General features: G+C 40.7%; 1 protein-coding gene across 2 annotated transcripts in view; it reads left to right on the top strand.

Moving 5' to 3' along the window:
• stxbp5a (syntaxin binding protein 5a (tomosyn)) overlaps nt 1-17084 on the top strand; it is an 88809-nt gene that overhangs the window by 54172 nt on the left and 17553 nt on the right. For both annotated transcript variants that reach the window (XM_087174187.1, XM_087174188.1), the window contains exons 8-14: nt 8281-8404; nt 9894-9972; nt 10652-10806; nt 12995-13067; nt 13289-13436; nt 15471-15538; nt 16987-17027. In XM_087174187.1, the coding sequence (XP_087030313.1) occupies nt 8281-8404; nt 9894-9972; nt 10652-10806; nt 12995-13067; nt 13289-13436; nt 15471-15538; nt 16987-17027 (688 nt within the window). The remainder of the gene's footprint in view (nt 1-8280; nt 8405-9893; nt 9973-10651; nt 10807-12994; nt 13068-13288; nt 13437-15470; nt 15539-16986; nt 17028-17084) is intronic.

Below are 17084 nucleotides of genomic sequence, written 5' to 3'. Positions count from 1 at the left end.
CACACACACACACACACACTTCTGATCTACAGAGTATCTTTTAATACAGGAACTGGGGATTAAATCACATATTCATGAGCTGATGTGAATGCAGTTGTGCATGTGTGTGCATGTTAGAGAGTTTATTCCTAGAACAAACCTGGAGTTTGAGATAGTTTACTACAGCTGACGAGGCTTGTGAGTTGAGCATGTTTATGTAGATCACACATACTGTACATACAGACACCTCTTTGGGAGTGAGTCTCCTCTCTCGTCTGTGTTTTTAAAAGTGATGATGGTACAAAAAGAGAGTGCTGACTGAGAAAGAATAGGACTTTCTACTTCCTGTAGGGAAGAGGGTGACAGGGTGGTCTCTATAGCAGCTCTAATGTGTTGTTTAATGAAGATAAAGCCGATGTTTTGGTTTGCCAGAGAAGAGTTTTTTGGGGTTTTTTTTTTACAGCCAGTTTTAAGCAAACCTGCCGACTGAATCTGAGCTATCCAGCAACGAGAAGAATGAAGAAGCTCATCAAAATAATTCCTCAACATTAGCTACTCCTTTAGAAAGTTGGAATTATGAAATATGGGAGTCACTTTGCAAAATGAAACCTTAAAATCAGTGTCTTTTGTTGGCGCTTTAGTAACTAAAGAACACGTTTTTTCGCAGTAGTGTCAGTTACAAAGAACAGTTTGTGAAACGCATTTTTTTTAAACAATGTTATGATTTATACAGTACAGTGCCATGTGTTCATGTCTCTTGAGTGAAGTTGCAAGGTTGCACGGTGATTTTACTTGCATATTATGGTTGTAAAAAGGGCAACTTCATTTTGTAAAAGGTCCACCTCCTTAAAGCACTGAGTCATGTGGTTTTATTGGCTTCCCCAGAGGCAATAGTGTGTGAGTGTGTGTGTGTGTGTGTGTGTGTGTGTGTGTGTGTGTGTGTGTGTGTGTATCTATATCTATAAATAATGAAGACACAACAATAAAACATAGACACAGTGTCAGAGCTGCTTCCATTCCCTCTGGATCTGGCATGTGTCAAACCTAGAGTGTGTCATGGTAATTTAGCTTGACTGTGGTATATTGATAAAAAAAATCTGTATTTCCTCTCATAATACATTACCTACATCCATTACAGTTAACATCACAATCCACATACATCACTGTCCAAGCTGTCTGTTATTTGTTGCCCTCAATGTCTTAGTTCCACATCTAGTTGCTGTATTTGGATTGTTTTGTGATCCATAATGAATGTGATCAAATGTGTGACGGACTGTGGTTTCTTGGTGGTTTTGGAATTGGATATTCGGAAAAGCCCAAATACAGCTAATGCATGTGTTTCTGCTCTGTCTAAGCACAGCCTGACCTTTCATAACCCATGGTTTAGAGTCTTAGTGGAAACTGAATATGACTATGAATAGGAGATCTCATTCATAAACTTGTCATGGAGGCTTAAGCCAACTGAATGGCTTTGGGTACCAATGTGAACACTCACTCACTCAAACACACACACACGCACACACACGTGCACACAGTCATCATGTACACGGTCATACAGTGATGTCCATAGTGCTTAGACACAAAGCCAAACCACCTGTTTAAGACAATTATGATAGTTGTAACACTCACGCTGGTGCTCACCTCATCGGCAGCGCTGTGGTGCTGCAAGCAAGCTGAGATAACAAGAGTCACCGAGGACGACATAGACACAAAAATTAGAGTGTTTTGTATGTTCAGTACGCAAGAAACTCTCTCTCTCCCTCTCTCTCTCCCTCTCTCTCTCTCTCTCTTCCTGTCTCTCTGCCTTTGCTCTGTCTCCCTCTCTCCCCTCAGATAAGCTAATATCCTCCCGCTGCTCCTGGGGCATTACAGTCTCTAGTATTGAATCTCCCAAGGGAGCTCATCTCTTCTCTCCAAACCCCTACAGTTACACCTCTCCAGAGACTGGGGGTTGAGTGGGTGGGAATTTAGTAGGGATGGGGTGGGCTACTGCTTCTCCTTTCGCTCACTATGGTTTACACTGACAAAGCAAAGCAGCCTGCAGCAAACAACCGCCCTGTCATCTCTTTCAGAATGTCTTGGGGTTATTCCCCTGGTTAAAATCTCAGAGTCAGATATCTTTAAAGTTTAATTTGGCCCCAGACCAGCCTTCAAGGGCACTGGAGACAATTCTTGTGTTCTGCCGTGCTGCATCACTAGTGAAATGTGGTTATGGTTGCTCCATGACTTTTTTAATAGTACTGCTGTGGACAGTGGTGTAGCCAACACTAATTAAATTGACTGAAGAGAGAGTGCCGTGGGAGATGAACACACCAGTGGCTTTGTGGGGGAAAGGGTGGGAGTTATAGACAAAATGTAGGCACTACATTTGTCTGTTTACAACTGAAATGGCTCTTATATTCTTATATACTGGCCTCTGTTGATTGATGGACTGATGATATGTTTGTGTTTATCATCATATAGTCTGCTCACCTAAGCATAGTAAAATCCAGGATTTCTGGTTCCTTACCAATCCTTACAGTTTTTGTCCCATAAACTCAACATCAGCCCATTATGGTATTATAAGGTTTTTCTGTATCTCTCTCTATATATATCAAAATATTTATACAGTATGTCACGGAATGTCAGTAGTGTAAAAGCATATTTCAAGTGTTGTGTTGAACTTTATAGTCTTATTTGGAATGATGACAGAGACAGTGAAGGCTGAAATGTCCAACATCATTATGGTTGCTATGGAAACATGGGTCTAATTTGATGTGAAGATATAGATGTTTTGCTTTCCTAAGCTCATTTGTGCCATTCAACATATATTTATCATAATTATGAGTTATTTGCAACGCATGGATTAGTTGGTACAATCAGAATCATTTGGAGTCATTCACTGACATCATGAATGTGTGCAAACTCCATCTCTGTTAAACCTCAGCAAACAATGCTGCTTGGTGAAATAACTTTTCACAGCTATCAAATCCATTGTGAGCTATAGTCTTCCCGCTGTGCACCCTTTTCCCTGCTGTGTGCTTTCATTCAAACACTATTTGCCTAGGAGCTCGCCGCCAAGTATCAAAGTTGTCGACTGAAATGAACAAGAAAGGTTTTCTTCCTCTTCTTTTCAGCAGCAGAGTAAGGCAGCAGACCATGGAGTGATGGATTCAGACTTTGGAATGAGCATGTCTTAAAGCGTAGTTTAGTTTTGATGGAAGTTTCTGGATGTTTAAATAAGTGAAAGGCAGTCTATGATTTCAAAGGATAGACACAAATGGTCTGCTGGCTCCTGTGTTCTTGGCGCATTCATAACAATTTTTGCAAACTTTCTCACAGAACATCAGCAAGTAGAGTGCACCTAAGGGAAGTAATGAAATTGTTTTGACCCAAATGAAAGCAGCTGTTAGACTGCAGAAGTGTCAGCAAATTGGGGGAACTTAACCTGGCCTCCAGACAACAACAAAGTTTTCTGGCGGAGCGCAGACATACAGCACAGAAGATAAAACTTGTGTTTGTACAAGATCTCAAAGAGCTGAGAGAGCACGACTTCCACTCTGTGTCTTTCAGTGGATTGTCTATTATTAGCTGTGGATCGGCAGTATGGGTTTCCAGTGAGTGCTAACCAGAGAGCATCCGTCACCCTGACCCTGCTCCACTCTGCTCCGTCTGACTCAACACCTTGGTCTGAGTCTGGCTCTGACGAATGGCCGGAGTCCCTGCTTCCCTCCTGTTTATCTCCTGGTGGCCATTGCTCACTTAGTGTTTTGTATCTGTTTGAAGGAATTTCTTGAAAAGTAAATCATGGATGATTTTTTTTTTTGTATCAAAGTACCAAACTCAAACTCAATTTATTCAGCAGTTTGTACCCAAAAAGGATCTAATTTCAGAAACTGGATACCTTCATGTCAAACATGTCATACACACATGTAAGTAAGCACAAATGCAACTCACAACATGGTGTGTAAAAATATGCACCAAAACACAAAAACTGTGGGGTGAAATGTTTGCTTTTATTTGTCCAGGAGCAAGCCTCAACTCTCCAAGCTATCACTGAAGGCCACCATTAACACAATAAAAAAGTGCAAAGTAATTCCCACAGCCACTGCTCATTAATAACTTCCTTTCCAAGCAATTCATTCAAACAGATTTTTGGCTATGGAGGAATTTGTGTTATCGGCAAATGTTAAAACCAAACTTTAATAATGAACAACCTGATGGCATTTCGAATGCTGGATGCAGGTTCAGTCAGATTTAAAACAAGTTGTCCTAAACTAATCAGTAGCACTTATTGAATTTAGTTCAAAATGAGTGATATCCATACTGGACAATACGTTACAAGAACATATTCTTTTTGATGGACAGCTCAGTTGATTCTATTTGATATGTCCTTGTGCCATAAATCCCTCCCATTTGAAGTATTTTCTTTGCCTCTAAGACCTGTTGAGAATACAGACATATAACTTAACTATTCATAGCTGATGGATCATGGTGTCAAGTCTGCCGCAATATCCATTAGTGGATAGAATATCACTCTTTATATGATGGTCAGTCTCTGTGGGGCTCTATCCATCAGGAAGGGCTTGATGTTACTCTTCATAATACTCGCTCCTGCTAGAGAAAAAAAAAAAATCCCACACACAATTCTTGCATTCAAATTATTTGTTAATTTAATAAAACATAATTCCTTGCAGAAACAAATATATCGAGATGTTTATTTTGTTAGCTGGAGATCATATTTCTAACCATGTTAATCACTCTTTTGGTCTAACACTGTGGTCCAGGATAAAATATTGGCTTCCCATCAATTTTCCTACAGGCATTAATGGTCTCCAAAGGTAGAATCATAATTTATTACCACCTTTACTTTTTGGCCTAGCTACAACGAATTAAAAAAAAAAAAGTCCCGTCATCATGCTAGCAACTCTGTGAGGCTGTAACTACAGTACACCCATGCTTCAGACCAAATGCTAACGTTAGCATGCAAACATACGGATGTTCTCAACATTACATTTCCTGCTCCTATCATAACTGATGATTTTGGATAATCTTTTTTAATATAGAATAATATAGTATATAATATATATAATAATAATGTCTTGACTGGTCAATTGAAGTTCACATTTGCTTTGCTTCTTTCAGGGCTTATATAATAACCGTAACATAAAAACAGAAACAGAATGGATTTCATGTTCTAAAACAAAAAAAGGATTTCTCTATGGAAATCACTGTTGACATACTTGCCCTCCAATGCTTGTTTTTTAGATTAAGCCTTTTTCGGTTGAATGTTTGTCTACTGGAGCTGAGTTACCATTGCTGTGGGAGCCCGTGTGTGTGTGTGTGTGTGTGTGTGTGTGTGTGTGTGTGTGTGTGTGTGTGTGTGTGTGTGTGGATGTGTGTGAGGCACTTCAGGGCTAAGCTGTCTTTGTGCCCCAGTGTGACACAATGCTGGCAGAAGCTATTTTAATTAGGGCTGTGATATGCATGTTTAAGTGTACGTCTGTTTTCCTTCACCAATCTCCATTTGTGTGCGTTTCATCTTCGCCGTGACCGTGTGTGTGTGTGTGTGTATGTGAGATTCTAATAAATGTTGACTGAATTCTCTCATCCCCCAAAGACCAATCTGTGAAAACTGACCTATAATAAATCATGAAATTAGTCTTTTTAATTGGTATTGTTTGATATGATGAGTACCATGTGTTTCAATTATCCTACTTATTTTCCAATTAAGCACAGTGCATTGTTCCCTCTTGGGACTGTCACAGTGAACAATTCACTGATAGATTTCTAGTGCTCAGTCTGTCCCCGTCAAGCCATGTCTGAATGGAAATTCTCACAAAAGTGTGATAACGGTTAGTATTTAGCAATTTCTTGATCTACAGATCAAATTCTTCATCTAGGCTACAGTCAACGCAGAGAAAAACATCTTAGACCCTCCTCTTCAATCCAAACTTCTGTTCTTTATTGAAATGTCTATCTATGTATAAATAGAATTGGAACAAACCTGCAAGATCAAACACTCCCAATGCCAACGGTGGACCCAGATCCCCAAGTATGTCTAATTATAAGTACAGCTTACACAGTCAGGGATAAATCACTTCAGTTCCAGAATGTGGGATGCTAAAAATTTTTTTACAGAAACGGAAATTTGTTCACAATGCATTCATGACGCCTGCGGGAACTACATCAGCACCACCTGCCACTGCAGACTGGTGAATCACTTCTGGCAACAAATCATTGACAAACTACCTTTCCTTGTAGGCCCCTGCATCCCACAGTCCCTGCTGCTTTTGCCTATAAGGACACACACCTGCCACCAGCTTAAATAAGGCGCCTAAGCCATTACTCATTGTGCATTTTTCCAAGAAAACAAATGATTGTGAATAGGTAATCGGGAAACTCTTTGAGGTCGTGAGAGGGAATGAGTCATTACCTGCATAATGAGATACCTTGAGTCAGTTTGTCTATGGAGCATGATATCACGTGACCATAGCTCTGACTCATCGAGCTCACGGTGACCTGGAGGAAATTCTATATTTGAGATAACCAGGATAAGGAAACCTTTGAAATTTCTCAAACATGTGCATCCAAAAACATGCACCCCAGGAAACCTCTGATTGGTTCTTATTTGGATACAAACTCCAGTATCACTTTATTAGTTTCATCTTTGTTAGTTTAAGATGTGGCCTATATAAAGGATGACATAACTTACCAGCAAGCAAAACATGGGGTTCATTACCCTCCACGACGTATAAACATGGGACAGGGAAAATTAGATGTGTTGTGGTGAGCAAATCACTGGTGTCGCATGAGCACGAGCCGACGCTGGTTCCCCGACACACAGAACCAGTCATGACTAATGAAGCACTGAAGGCAAAATTGATATATAATGTACACCGAAATAAATAGAAACTACAATTGGAATAGAGTGACTTAACCTGACCATGTGTTCACATCGGCATCGACGGCGGGGTCATCATTCATTTCAGATGTGAGACAAGGAGCAGCATTTGGGAGACAAGGTGACAAGGAAAACCAGTGGCAAGTTAAACTGTCAGTAATGAATGGAGCTTTAGCCAGAATTGCATAATATTGAACAGTGCAAGGTGGAAAAGAAGCAGTCAATGAGAACGACTGTCAAAACAAGCATATACAGGGAGAACATTTTTCAAAATAAGCTATACCAAATTCTAGCCATTGTCATTGTCTCTGAAAGAAAGAATATTATGTCTCAAGCCTTGTAAAAGACTGCTTCGGAAGCGGTTGTGAGCTCCACACAAATTTGGTGCACGTCGTCATATTTACTTAATGTCAAAACATTTGCTGGGTTTAATTATGAGCTATGAAAAGGGCATCAATAACCGAGGTTGCCCTTTCCTGGTGCATACTTTGGTCATGATGTGTTTGTGTTTTCAGTGATTGCTTGTCAGTAGATAAATCATGAGCCGGGCTAACAACAGCAACAAGACTGTTCAGATGATGCGGAAGATGAGAGGACAGAGGGGGCACCGTCTCTCCAACTCTTGCCTGTCTTTCCTTATTTTTCTCTTTATCTGTTTGCTTGTCTCTGAATAAGTTTCTCCATTAGGTTGTTCATTTTTTTTCACCTGCGCCTTTGTCTTGTTTTCGAGGACTTAACTCAAAGCCCTGTTAGCGTTTGTGGATTTTCCATTAAAAACTGTCGATATTAGAGTTGTGATTATTTTTATTTAATCTTGTGCTTACATCTTAAATGCACATTGCTGAGGAACTGCAAACCTCAAACTTTCATTTGTGATAATCTATTTTCCCCTTTCTGCTTCTTCTCTTCTTTTTGAGTTCTCAACACAGACTAACTAAATACTTTTATATCGCCTTAAATCATAATTAGCATCTCAAATCCATGGCTCCAAATGGCACCGGATCAACTGTGTTCCATTTATACTGTATTTTGAAGACAAAGTGTTTTCTTTGAGAGAATAGGTATCTTTATGAAATAGGAATTTTGAATTTATAACCATGCTAATTTACCCTTCCTCTTATTTCACACTCAGCTAATAGTTTATATAAAAGCTTCTTCTAACATATGCACTTATGCTACATCGGAAGTCAGGGGCCAGAGCCTTTTTCTCACTTTCACCATCTGTTCAAGAGTATATAATCCAGAGTCACTGGTGTTTAACCCACATATGAACATTAGGTAGTGTATGGCTGTGGCAATGCTACAACCTCTTAGCGTATGGGAGATGGTGGCACATGATGTTTGATCCTGCTGGACCACTGACCCCCACCCCAACCCACCCCACCCTACCCTCTTGCTTCCTGCCTGTCGTTTCCTAGGCGATCCACTCAGTTGCCTGGCATCACGAGGGCAAGCAGTTCATTTGCAGTCACTCAGATGGAACTCTGACCATATGGAACGTCAGAGGCCAGGGCAAGCCGATACAGACAATCACCCCACACGGTAAGGAGGTGGAGACACAAACACACACACACACACACAAACACACATATACATACACAGGGGCTGTGTCTGAAAGCACTCCCCAAGTCATTCATTTCCTGCTTTTCTGTTGTTTCTTTTTTTTTTTTTTTTTTTTTGGGGGGGGGGGGGTTGTGTGTGTGTGTGTGTGTGGGGGGGTTATCCTCCATAAACATCTAAAACGTGTTCAAGTGAAACAGTCTGAGACAAGAAAATTGCAACTTGTGATGAGGGGTTGCTATTGGACATTGCTTTGTATTGAGGGGTGTGAAGAAAAAAAGTTGGAAACCACTGGTCCAAATAAAATGATTGATAGGTGCATCCATTTTCATATCAAGTCCAAAAAGTCTGATTTCTTATATACCACTTATGACACAATACAAGTTTTACAATACACGTTACCAGTGCGTTCAGCTACCTCTGTCAGTAACATGAACCACTTTTCTTTGTAGCCCTCCCTCAAAAGTCTTCCTCCTCACGCCTCCCTCATCGTTTTCTCATTTCAGTCAGAGGATTATTGTCAGTTCAATTATGCCCTGCCTCTGTTTGCTTTACTTTGTGTCTGCACGCACATACATTAGTGCTGGTGCTCTGTTTATTTCCTGCAGAAAGCAGCAAGTCTGCTCTTTTGAAGATGTATTTTAATCCATACTCCTCTGCGCCCCACCCCACACACAACTACTCATCCCACAGAGCACATTGACTGTTCCCCCAGATGAAGGGACCTGGAAGAAATAGACAGAGTGTGTGAGAGCGACAAATGGACAAAGAGAGTAAGAAAGTCAGAGAGAGGAACAAAGGAAAAAAAAAAAAAAAAACAACAACTTCTAACCAGTTTCTCAAGCTGGTTTTATGTGTAGGGGACTGCAGAAAGGATTTCACCACACAGGCTTTTTAATTAGTTGTTGCTCCCACTGCTGCATGCATAATTAGTTTGGTATTTAATGAGCAATTATGCAAATTCCTTTGACAGGTTTAAGTAAGGCTTATAAGTCTTCCTTTAATTGTCTTTTTAGATATCTGTTATTTAGATGTAGTTATTAAAAGTAAGTCTTTATTATACAGACCTGCCTTCTATAACCTGCCTGCTCTGTTTGGCCTGCTTCGGTAATAGTTCAGATATATTAAGCCACTTATTGCGCATTCTGATACAAAAATATGCGTAGGTAGGAACACGTAAGATGGATGGGCAAATTTTCCTCACATGGACCTCCCGTCAAGTTTAAATAGATGGATTCTGTAAACCATCCATGAGCGTCACACCTTCTTTGCATGTCCCTGCCCCTGCATTCCTCTTTCTCCTCTCTGATGTATAGGCCTTTATTATTGTCTCGCTTCTCTTTTTGAGCTGTGTTTTAAGTGCAGCTTAAGGGGGGGAGGGGGTTGAGATGACAGGAAAAACAAGAAAAGAGAGGAGGTGAAATGGGAGTGAACTGGCAAACTGAAGTAACTTCTGTCTGTGCTATTTTAGGAAAACAGCCCAAGGACGGGAAGAAGCCAGAGCCTTGTAAACCCATTCTCAAAGTGGAGTACAAAACCACTAGAAATGGGTAGGGTCCCTCACTCTCTCCCTCTCTCTCTCTCATATACACACAATGACATACACTTACAAACTTACACATATGCACATATGCTTGGGTGAGATCGTGCTTAATTATACACACTTGTTGCAAAAGACACAACAAAGGTATTTACAGGGTTTTAAAGCTGTCGCAGCGGCAATGTGAGTTACAAATGTGCATGTACCTTAGACAAGGACTGCCCACAACTCAGTCTTATGTCAATCCAGCAGAACCAACCAATTTCTTAGCAACAGGCTTTCTTTAGCCTTAGCCATTAGGTTGTTATTTCCTATGTAAGCGATAATATACTTGGAGGTGTTTTGGTACAGAAGGAAGGCAACGCCACTCCTCTTAACCTGCTTCTTCAGCTTCAGCCCTGTTATTATTTTTGTGTGTCGGGACACCTCAGAGTGCACTTCACAGTCACTACAGAAAAAAATCTTCTGCAATAATAAGTATTCTTTTTTCAAGTTTATATGTAGTCAGATTAACTAATTCTTTCTGGTAATTGGTGGCAAATGGCAAATCCATAATGTCATGATGGTTACCTGCTGTTTAATGTATCTTCTTAAATAGCCCTCTATATAAAAAAAACAGTCAATTTTTATGCCTATGCTTTTGTGTGTGTGTGTGTGTGTGTGTGTGTGTGTGTGTGTGTGTGTTCCAGGGAGCCCTTCATAATCCTGTCTGGTGGTCTGTCCTACGACACGGTGGGCCGGCGGCCTTGTCTGACGGTAATGCATGGGAAGAGTACCGCTGTGCTGGAGATGGACTATCCTATAGTAGATTTCCTCACACTCTGTGAGACACCATACCCTAATGGTAAGTGTGTGTTTGGTGTGTGCATGTCTGTATGGGGATTGTCATCATATCCTCCTTTCTGGCAATGCATTACACTTATGCACACACACACACCTTTCTGTTTTTTAATTATGTTGGATTGCTTGCCCTTGTGTTTGTGTGTTTCTGTAATAAATATGAAATTTCCCAAGGGGAAGGATCCTATTTCAGTTTCATTATCCAACACACAGAATATTACATTTTCATTTCATCTTTTTGTACACAGTCACCTTCCATCTAAATTAAATTATTGTCTTATTTCCTGTATTGACACGTCAACAGCTAAAACAATCCAGAGTGGAGATGAATGGTATGGGACCCTGTGTGTATGTAATCCAGTATGTAAACTGTGGTGCAGGGTTATCTGGTGCATATACAGCTACAGGAAGGATTAGTGAGTTATGTAACAATGGTGACTTCATTATATCACTGGCAACCTGATGTCACCACCAGCTGATTTCATCTGGATAATGGACATTACTGGGTCTTTGGATTACACAATACATGTCTGGCTGAAAGTGTGCGTGTGTGTGCACACGCTTAAACCAGTGTTAGTGTCAGTGTAGAGGAGGTTGGTAATCCATGATGATGTGGCTGAAGATGATGCAATGTGCACACCATTGTGACAACAAATGGCATAAAGACAAAGTATCTGATTAAAGCACATGCTAGTACAGGCAGAAGAAGTAGTAGAGATGTACAATACTCGGACAAAGACTTATTAAAACTGAAGTGTTTTTAAACTAAATTTAGCTTAGCTTTCAGACAAAACACTTGTTTTCCCACCTTGTTGGAAATAAAGGTTAGTTACTTTTATTATGTATTTTTAAAGCTTAAAGCTGCTATTATCAATTAATTACTTAAATTGCAATTTTTCTGTCTTTTAGCTCATTGTTTTGGTTTTCCAGCCATCAGCTTTACACTTTGATTCACCCCCCTGCCCTCCTAAGCATCCTTCTTTCTCTTTATCATAGAAAAAAAAAACCCTTTGATTAGCTGATTTGTGATTTCTTTGGCTCTTTAGCTAAATTAGCAGTGAAGGGGGCCATAATTATAGTCGCTATTCCCTGCTCCCAAATCCTGAAAGTGACAGACATGGCGACAGTGATGTGAAGTTGCATAACGATTCACAGCAGAATGTGGATCACTTGTAAGGCCAGCGCCGAGGAGGTGAAAGGAGCAAGAGAGTGAGATGTGTGGCGACAACAGTTGTCAAAGTGTTTTAACCTTGGTGTACTCTGACAGTCTGGGACCTGCCACACTGAACAACAGATTGTTCTCCCAACACCATTTTACACCCACACACCTCAAATAGTACATATTCCTGAACGGTAGGGTGTGTGAGGCTATTTCCAGATCAAATATCCAAAAGAAAAAAGGGGAACAGTAGCAACTGTCTATACATAATGCAAAGTCCTGTGCTTTATTACTGCAGTGGACCCAGACAAAGCTTGAGGGCAGCAGGTGATTTGAGGTTAGAAAGGCAATCTTGTATTTCCTTCCTTTCCCATCAGTTTTGTCAAGGTGCCCTTTAGCCATGTGTTTAACCCCCCAGCTGCTCCAGTTAAGTGGCTGTCAGCAGAAAACAGTTCTGGCCAACTTTCCTCTGGGCATGTGATCAGTGTGAATCTATGAAAGTGGAGCAATCTTTGCATGCATTCACTAAAAAATGTTCTGGTTAGCTGGATATATTAGTATTCGATATATTAGTATTCGCCTCCAAGACAAGCGAGTGAGTCTTAACGCTTTTATAATGCCGGAGTAGGACAGGAGACATGATGTAGTTTACTGAGCAGCATGGTGAAATCTGTCCTGGCTCCACCGCTGTGCCGCTGTAGATGATGCCGTTACATTCATTACAAGAGTTTAAAATCTATTACAGGGAGACTCATCGTAAGGTGGCATATGAAATTCTACTCCTGAATAAGATTCATACAAATATTTAACCAGAGCAATATCCCCCACAGTTATAAATCACATAGATTAATAAATTTAAAGCGTTAAGCATTCCTGCCCTCACATCTTCAGGGCACAGATATGATAATAACATTTGCCATATAAAGTCTGGGAAATTCCTCCCCTGTGGTTTGCAGGTTCCAGGGGAGTTCTCTCTCAAGAAATTACAGAACTACTTAAAGTCTGGCCTGATGAATGGCTTGTCTCTGTGCAGATTTTCAGGAACCTTATGCTGTGGTGGTCCTTCTGGAAAAGGATTTAGTGGTGATCGACCTTGCACAAAATGGGTGAGTCTGACTTTTAAATCACATATCACAGTTGACCTATTAGTGCTTGTTATCTTTATTATATATTATCTTTATTGCCTCTACTTTACATCACGGTATAACTTATTGTCGGGAATCTTATTCTCTAGTTTGCATGCGGGACTGGATGAGACTAATGCACTGATCCTGAAGACAGAATAATTTAATGAAGAACGACTCTGTCTGTGCTCTCTTGTTCACAGTTACCCCATATTCGAGAACCCCTATCCTCTGACTATCCACGAGTCTCCTGTGACCTGCTGCGAGTACTTTGCCGACTGCCCTGTGGACCTCATACCTGCACTTTACTCTGTTGGCTCGCGGCAGAAACGACAGGGCTACAGTAAAAAGGTACATGTACTATATAGGAAACCTCTACTGTATGCTGTAACACTGCATCCTATTGTTTACTGATGACCTTTTTTTATTTATATATTTATTACTGCTGAGGAAGCCAAAATAGAAACATTCAGAAATCATTCTCCATAGTTCCTGTAGACAAGTTTTACACATTCCCATGTTTAACTGACCTGCTGTGCAGTTAATAAGTCAATTCCAAACCCAACTTGACCCGTTAATATAACACCTGGCCCAGAGTTATAGGCGCAGAGCTGCTGCTGGACAGTGAAGGCTAAAGGTGCATGATAATAAATTATAAAAATGAGGGCACTGATAGTTCATTCAGGAGCGGAGACACCCTCCATAATTCCAGTGCACTGCGTTCACATGTATTTCCCTCTGCTCGGAACCAACTCAGTGGCATAAGTGCACACTCACGCCTCTCTTTACATGCTGCTGGCACAGCTCTGATATATTCATTACATATTTAAATCTTTAAATGAGAAACTGGGATTTTATATTAACTTACCTTGTGCGTTTTTTGAAATACTAACAGGTAGATGAGTGTTTTCAAACATGCAGAAGTTTAAAAGTTTAAATCATTAAGCCTGTAACTATAACCAGCCCTGCTGATATTCCTGCAGCTGCTGCACCATTATACATCAGCTGCCTGTGAATTCTACCATTGACAGTGTATTCGGGGCGATGTATAATAATATTTGGGGTGTTTTCTCCTCTTTCTGAGAGACCTCAGGCTTTCTCCCTCTACCCCCTGCTTCTGTATTCCTCCTTCTAATAATGTATTCAGCCTGTGATCTACGCTGCACCCAGCTGCGCCTGGTTGCGCAAGTTGCTGGTCATACCCATTTATGTTCGTGCTTGGAGAGTTTGCTTGCGTTTGCATCTGCGCTCTATTTCAGAAAAATAAAGCCCACAGTCTTGTTTCTACACCTTGCACCAAATTACACACTGTAGTTCTTTCTGGGAAACTTCATGGGAAATTGCCATGAAATTGCGGACCTGTTAAAAAAAGTGAGACTGTGCTGCTACAGAAAAATCGCTAACTGCTCTGTGTCATCATGGAGTGTACTTATTTAAGCAACAAATTACAACTACTTCACTCACAAAAGAACTCTTTGAACACACACACACCTTCAATTACACCCAACATTGAAATTTTCTTTCATGTTGTATGTAGCAGTGCCATAAAAGAGCTAAAATCCTAAATGAGAATATTTCAATGTTGCACACTACACCCTCGAACCATCCTGCCATACACCAAGAACAACAAGCTCACACGATAAAGGACGCTTTAATACGTCACTCCACATAGTACATTAATTTGTATTAGTGGTACTAAAGTATATTTCTCAATGTTTCCATGAAGCCAAATGGAGTATATAATAGTGTCATATTACCTAACGATCCACCACTCCTTCTGCACACCTCCTCTCTCCTCTCATTCTCCTCTCTTATCCCTGTATCATCTAAGACAGACCCCCTGCTCTTTCAGCCATTATGTATGTCTATGTTCTTTTCTCTGTCACCTTGTTCTGGCTTTCTGTCGGAAATGTCAGCATGTACTGACCCAAACTGGCTGCCTGGCTGCTGCTTTTCCTTTTTTTTGTTAAGCGAAGGCCTGGCTGAGCTGCAGGAGGGCTTTCTCACATAAAGATCACCATGAGTCATCCTGGTGACCTTTGTATGTCTCAATGTGTTCAAAACCAAAACCCCCCCACCAACACACAAACACACACACACACACACACACACACACACACACACACACAAACACACTTTCAGATGGCAACACACACACTCATCGAGGTGTATAATCTACTGTATAATTGCAAGACGTACACAGAGGATTTCCTGCCTGCTTTTTTCCCATGCACGCTCACACATTCACAGTTTTATCGCGCCATCTTTTCCCTAAAATCAATGTTTCTATTGACACGCTACTTATTGACAAAGCTGTACTCCTTCCTGTACTCTCTCATTCTCTCTAATGCAATGTGTGTGTGTGTGTGTCTGCTGTCTATCCAGGAATGGCCTATTAGTGGTGGAAACTGGGGTCAAGGCACACAAAGCTACCCAGAGATCATCATCACTGGGTAAGACAATACTGATTTCATTAGCATTATCATTATCGTCTCGCCGCAACTCAATTACTTTCACCTCTCCTGCACTGTCAGGTCAACGCAGCAGAGGAGCCTGTGTTAAAACATTTACTGTAGGGCTTTATACTCTCCAATCATGTGCACTTTGTTCCATTTTGATGTTTATTATGGCCACACCAAGCTGTCAACAAGAGGAAAAGGGGCGTTTTTAACGCAACACACACGCTGAAGAAGTGACATTGAGGTATGGGTCTGGCAGTAGGAGGCTCTCGCTCCTCTCCTTCCTCCCTCTCTCATGATGTATTACTATTCTGTCCAGGTTTCTCTCTCTCTCTCCGTCTCTCTAAGAGTGCAACAGCCTGCAAAATATTTCCCTCCCAATCCACTCAGCTGAATTGGCAACAAAAACAATAAGGAGTGAAGAAAAAAAAGAAAATGACAACCAAAATACGTGTTATTTTCTGACAGTGTTCTTTTCTGTGACATTATAAAAATGGAGAAGCTGTCGGGTCTATCGCCTGCTGATGAGTATAATCCTCTGCACACTCATTACACATGTGTTCAGTTCATTTTTAGGGCAGTTATCAATATGTGGATAACCAAGTGAATTTACACTAAATGGCCAAAATTGTGTTGACATATGAACATTTCACTTGATTCACGTGATTGGCAAACACGTCATGCCAAATCCGTGGGCGCTAATGTGTTGCCGTAACAGCCTCTGCTTTTCTGGGAAGGCTCTCCGCACGATATTGGAACCTGTTCTGCAGAGATTTGCTCCCATTCAGTCACAAGAGCTTTAGCGAGGTCTGGCACTGATGCCGTGCGACAAGGCCTGGCTCAGGTGTCGGATTGGGTTGAGGTCATGGCTTTGTGCCGGCCAGTCGAATTCTTCTGCACCAAACCTGGGAAAGCGTTTCTTTATGGACGCCACTTGTGTGCGCAGGAGGCATTGTCATGTTGAAACAGGAAAGGATCTTCCCTAAATTGCTGCCACGAAGTTGGAAGCACGCTATTGTCCAAAATATCACTGTATGATGCAGGATTACAATTTCCCAGAGTTGGGACTAAGGGGCCTTAAACATTAAAAACAGCCCCAGATCAAAAGTATGTGGACAAGGATGTCCGTATACTTTTGGCCATATAGTATACTTAGTTATTCTAAAGGAGAAAATGGAGACTAAACAAAATGTTTTGGTTTAAATATATTTAATTTGTTTTGATTTTCTACATGGACATCAGATTTTTGTTGCAAGTGCCGTAGAACAGCAGAGTAATTCAAAAATGTTTTTGTGAGTAAAATCGATATTCTAGAGATGTTACTTACAAAACTGCATTTTTTTAACTTTTATCTGTGAAATTGTGAGACAGCAGGTAGCAAATTTAAACTCATCTCATGGTCTTTCTCTCTTGTTTTTCTTTTTTCCCCCTTCAATACGCAGGCATGCTGATGGAACCGTGAAGTTCTGGGATGCTTCTGCAAGTGAGTCCTCTCAGCGGCTAAGCTTTATTTATTCTTTACTACTTTTAATTAATTATT

This window comes from Seriola lalandi, unplaced genomic scaffold, assembly GCF_002814215.2.
Source record: "Seriola lalandi dorsalis isolate HSWRI2012SDOR001 ecotype SW California unplaced genomic scaffold, Sedor1 jcf7180002054326, whole genome shotgun sequence".
NCBI lineage: Eukaryota > Metazoa > Chordata > Actinopteri > Carangiformes > Carangidae > Seriola > Seriola lalandi.
Note: the sequence above shows the minus strand (reverse complement) of the source record. Positions and strands in the feature narration are given on the sequence as shown.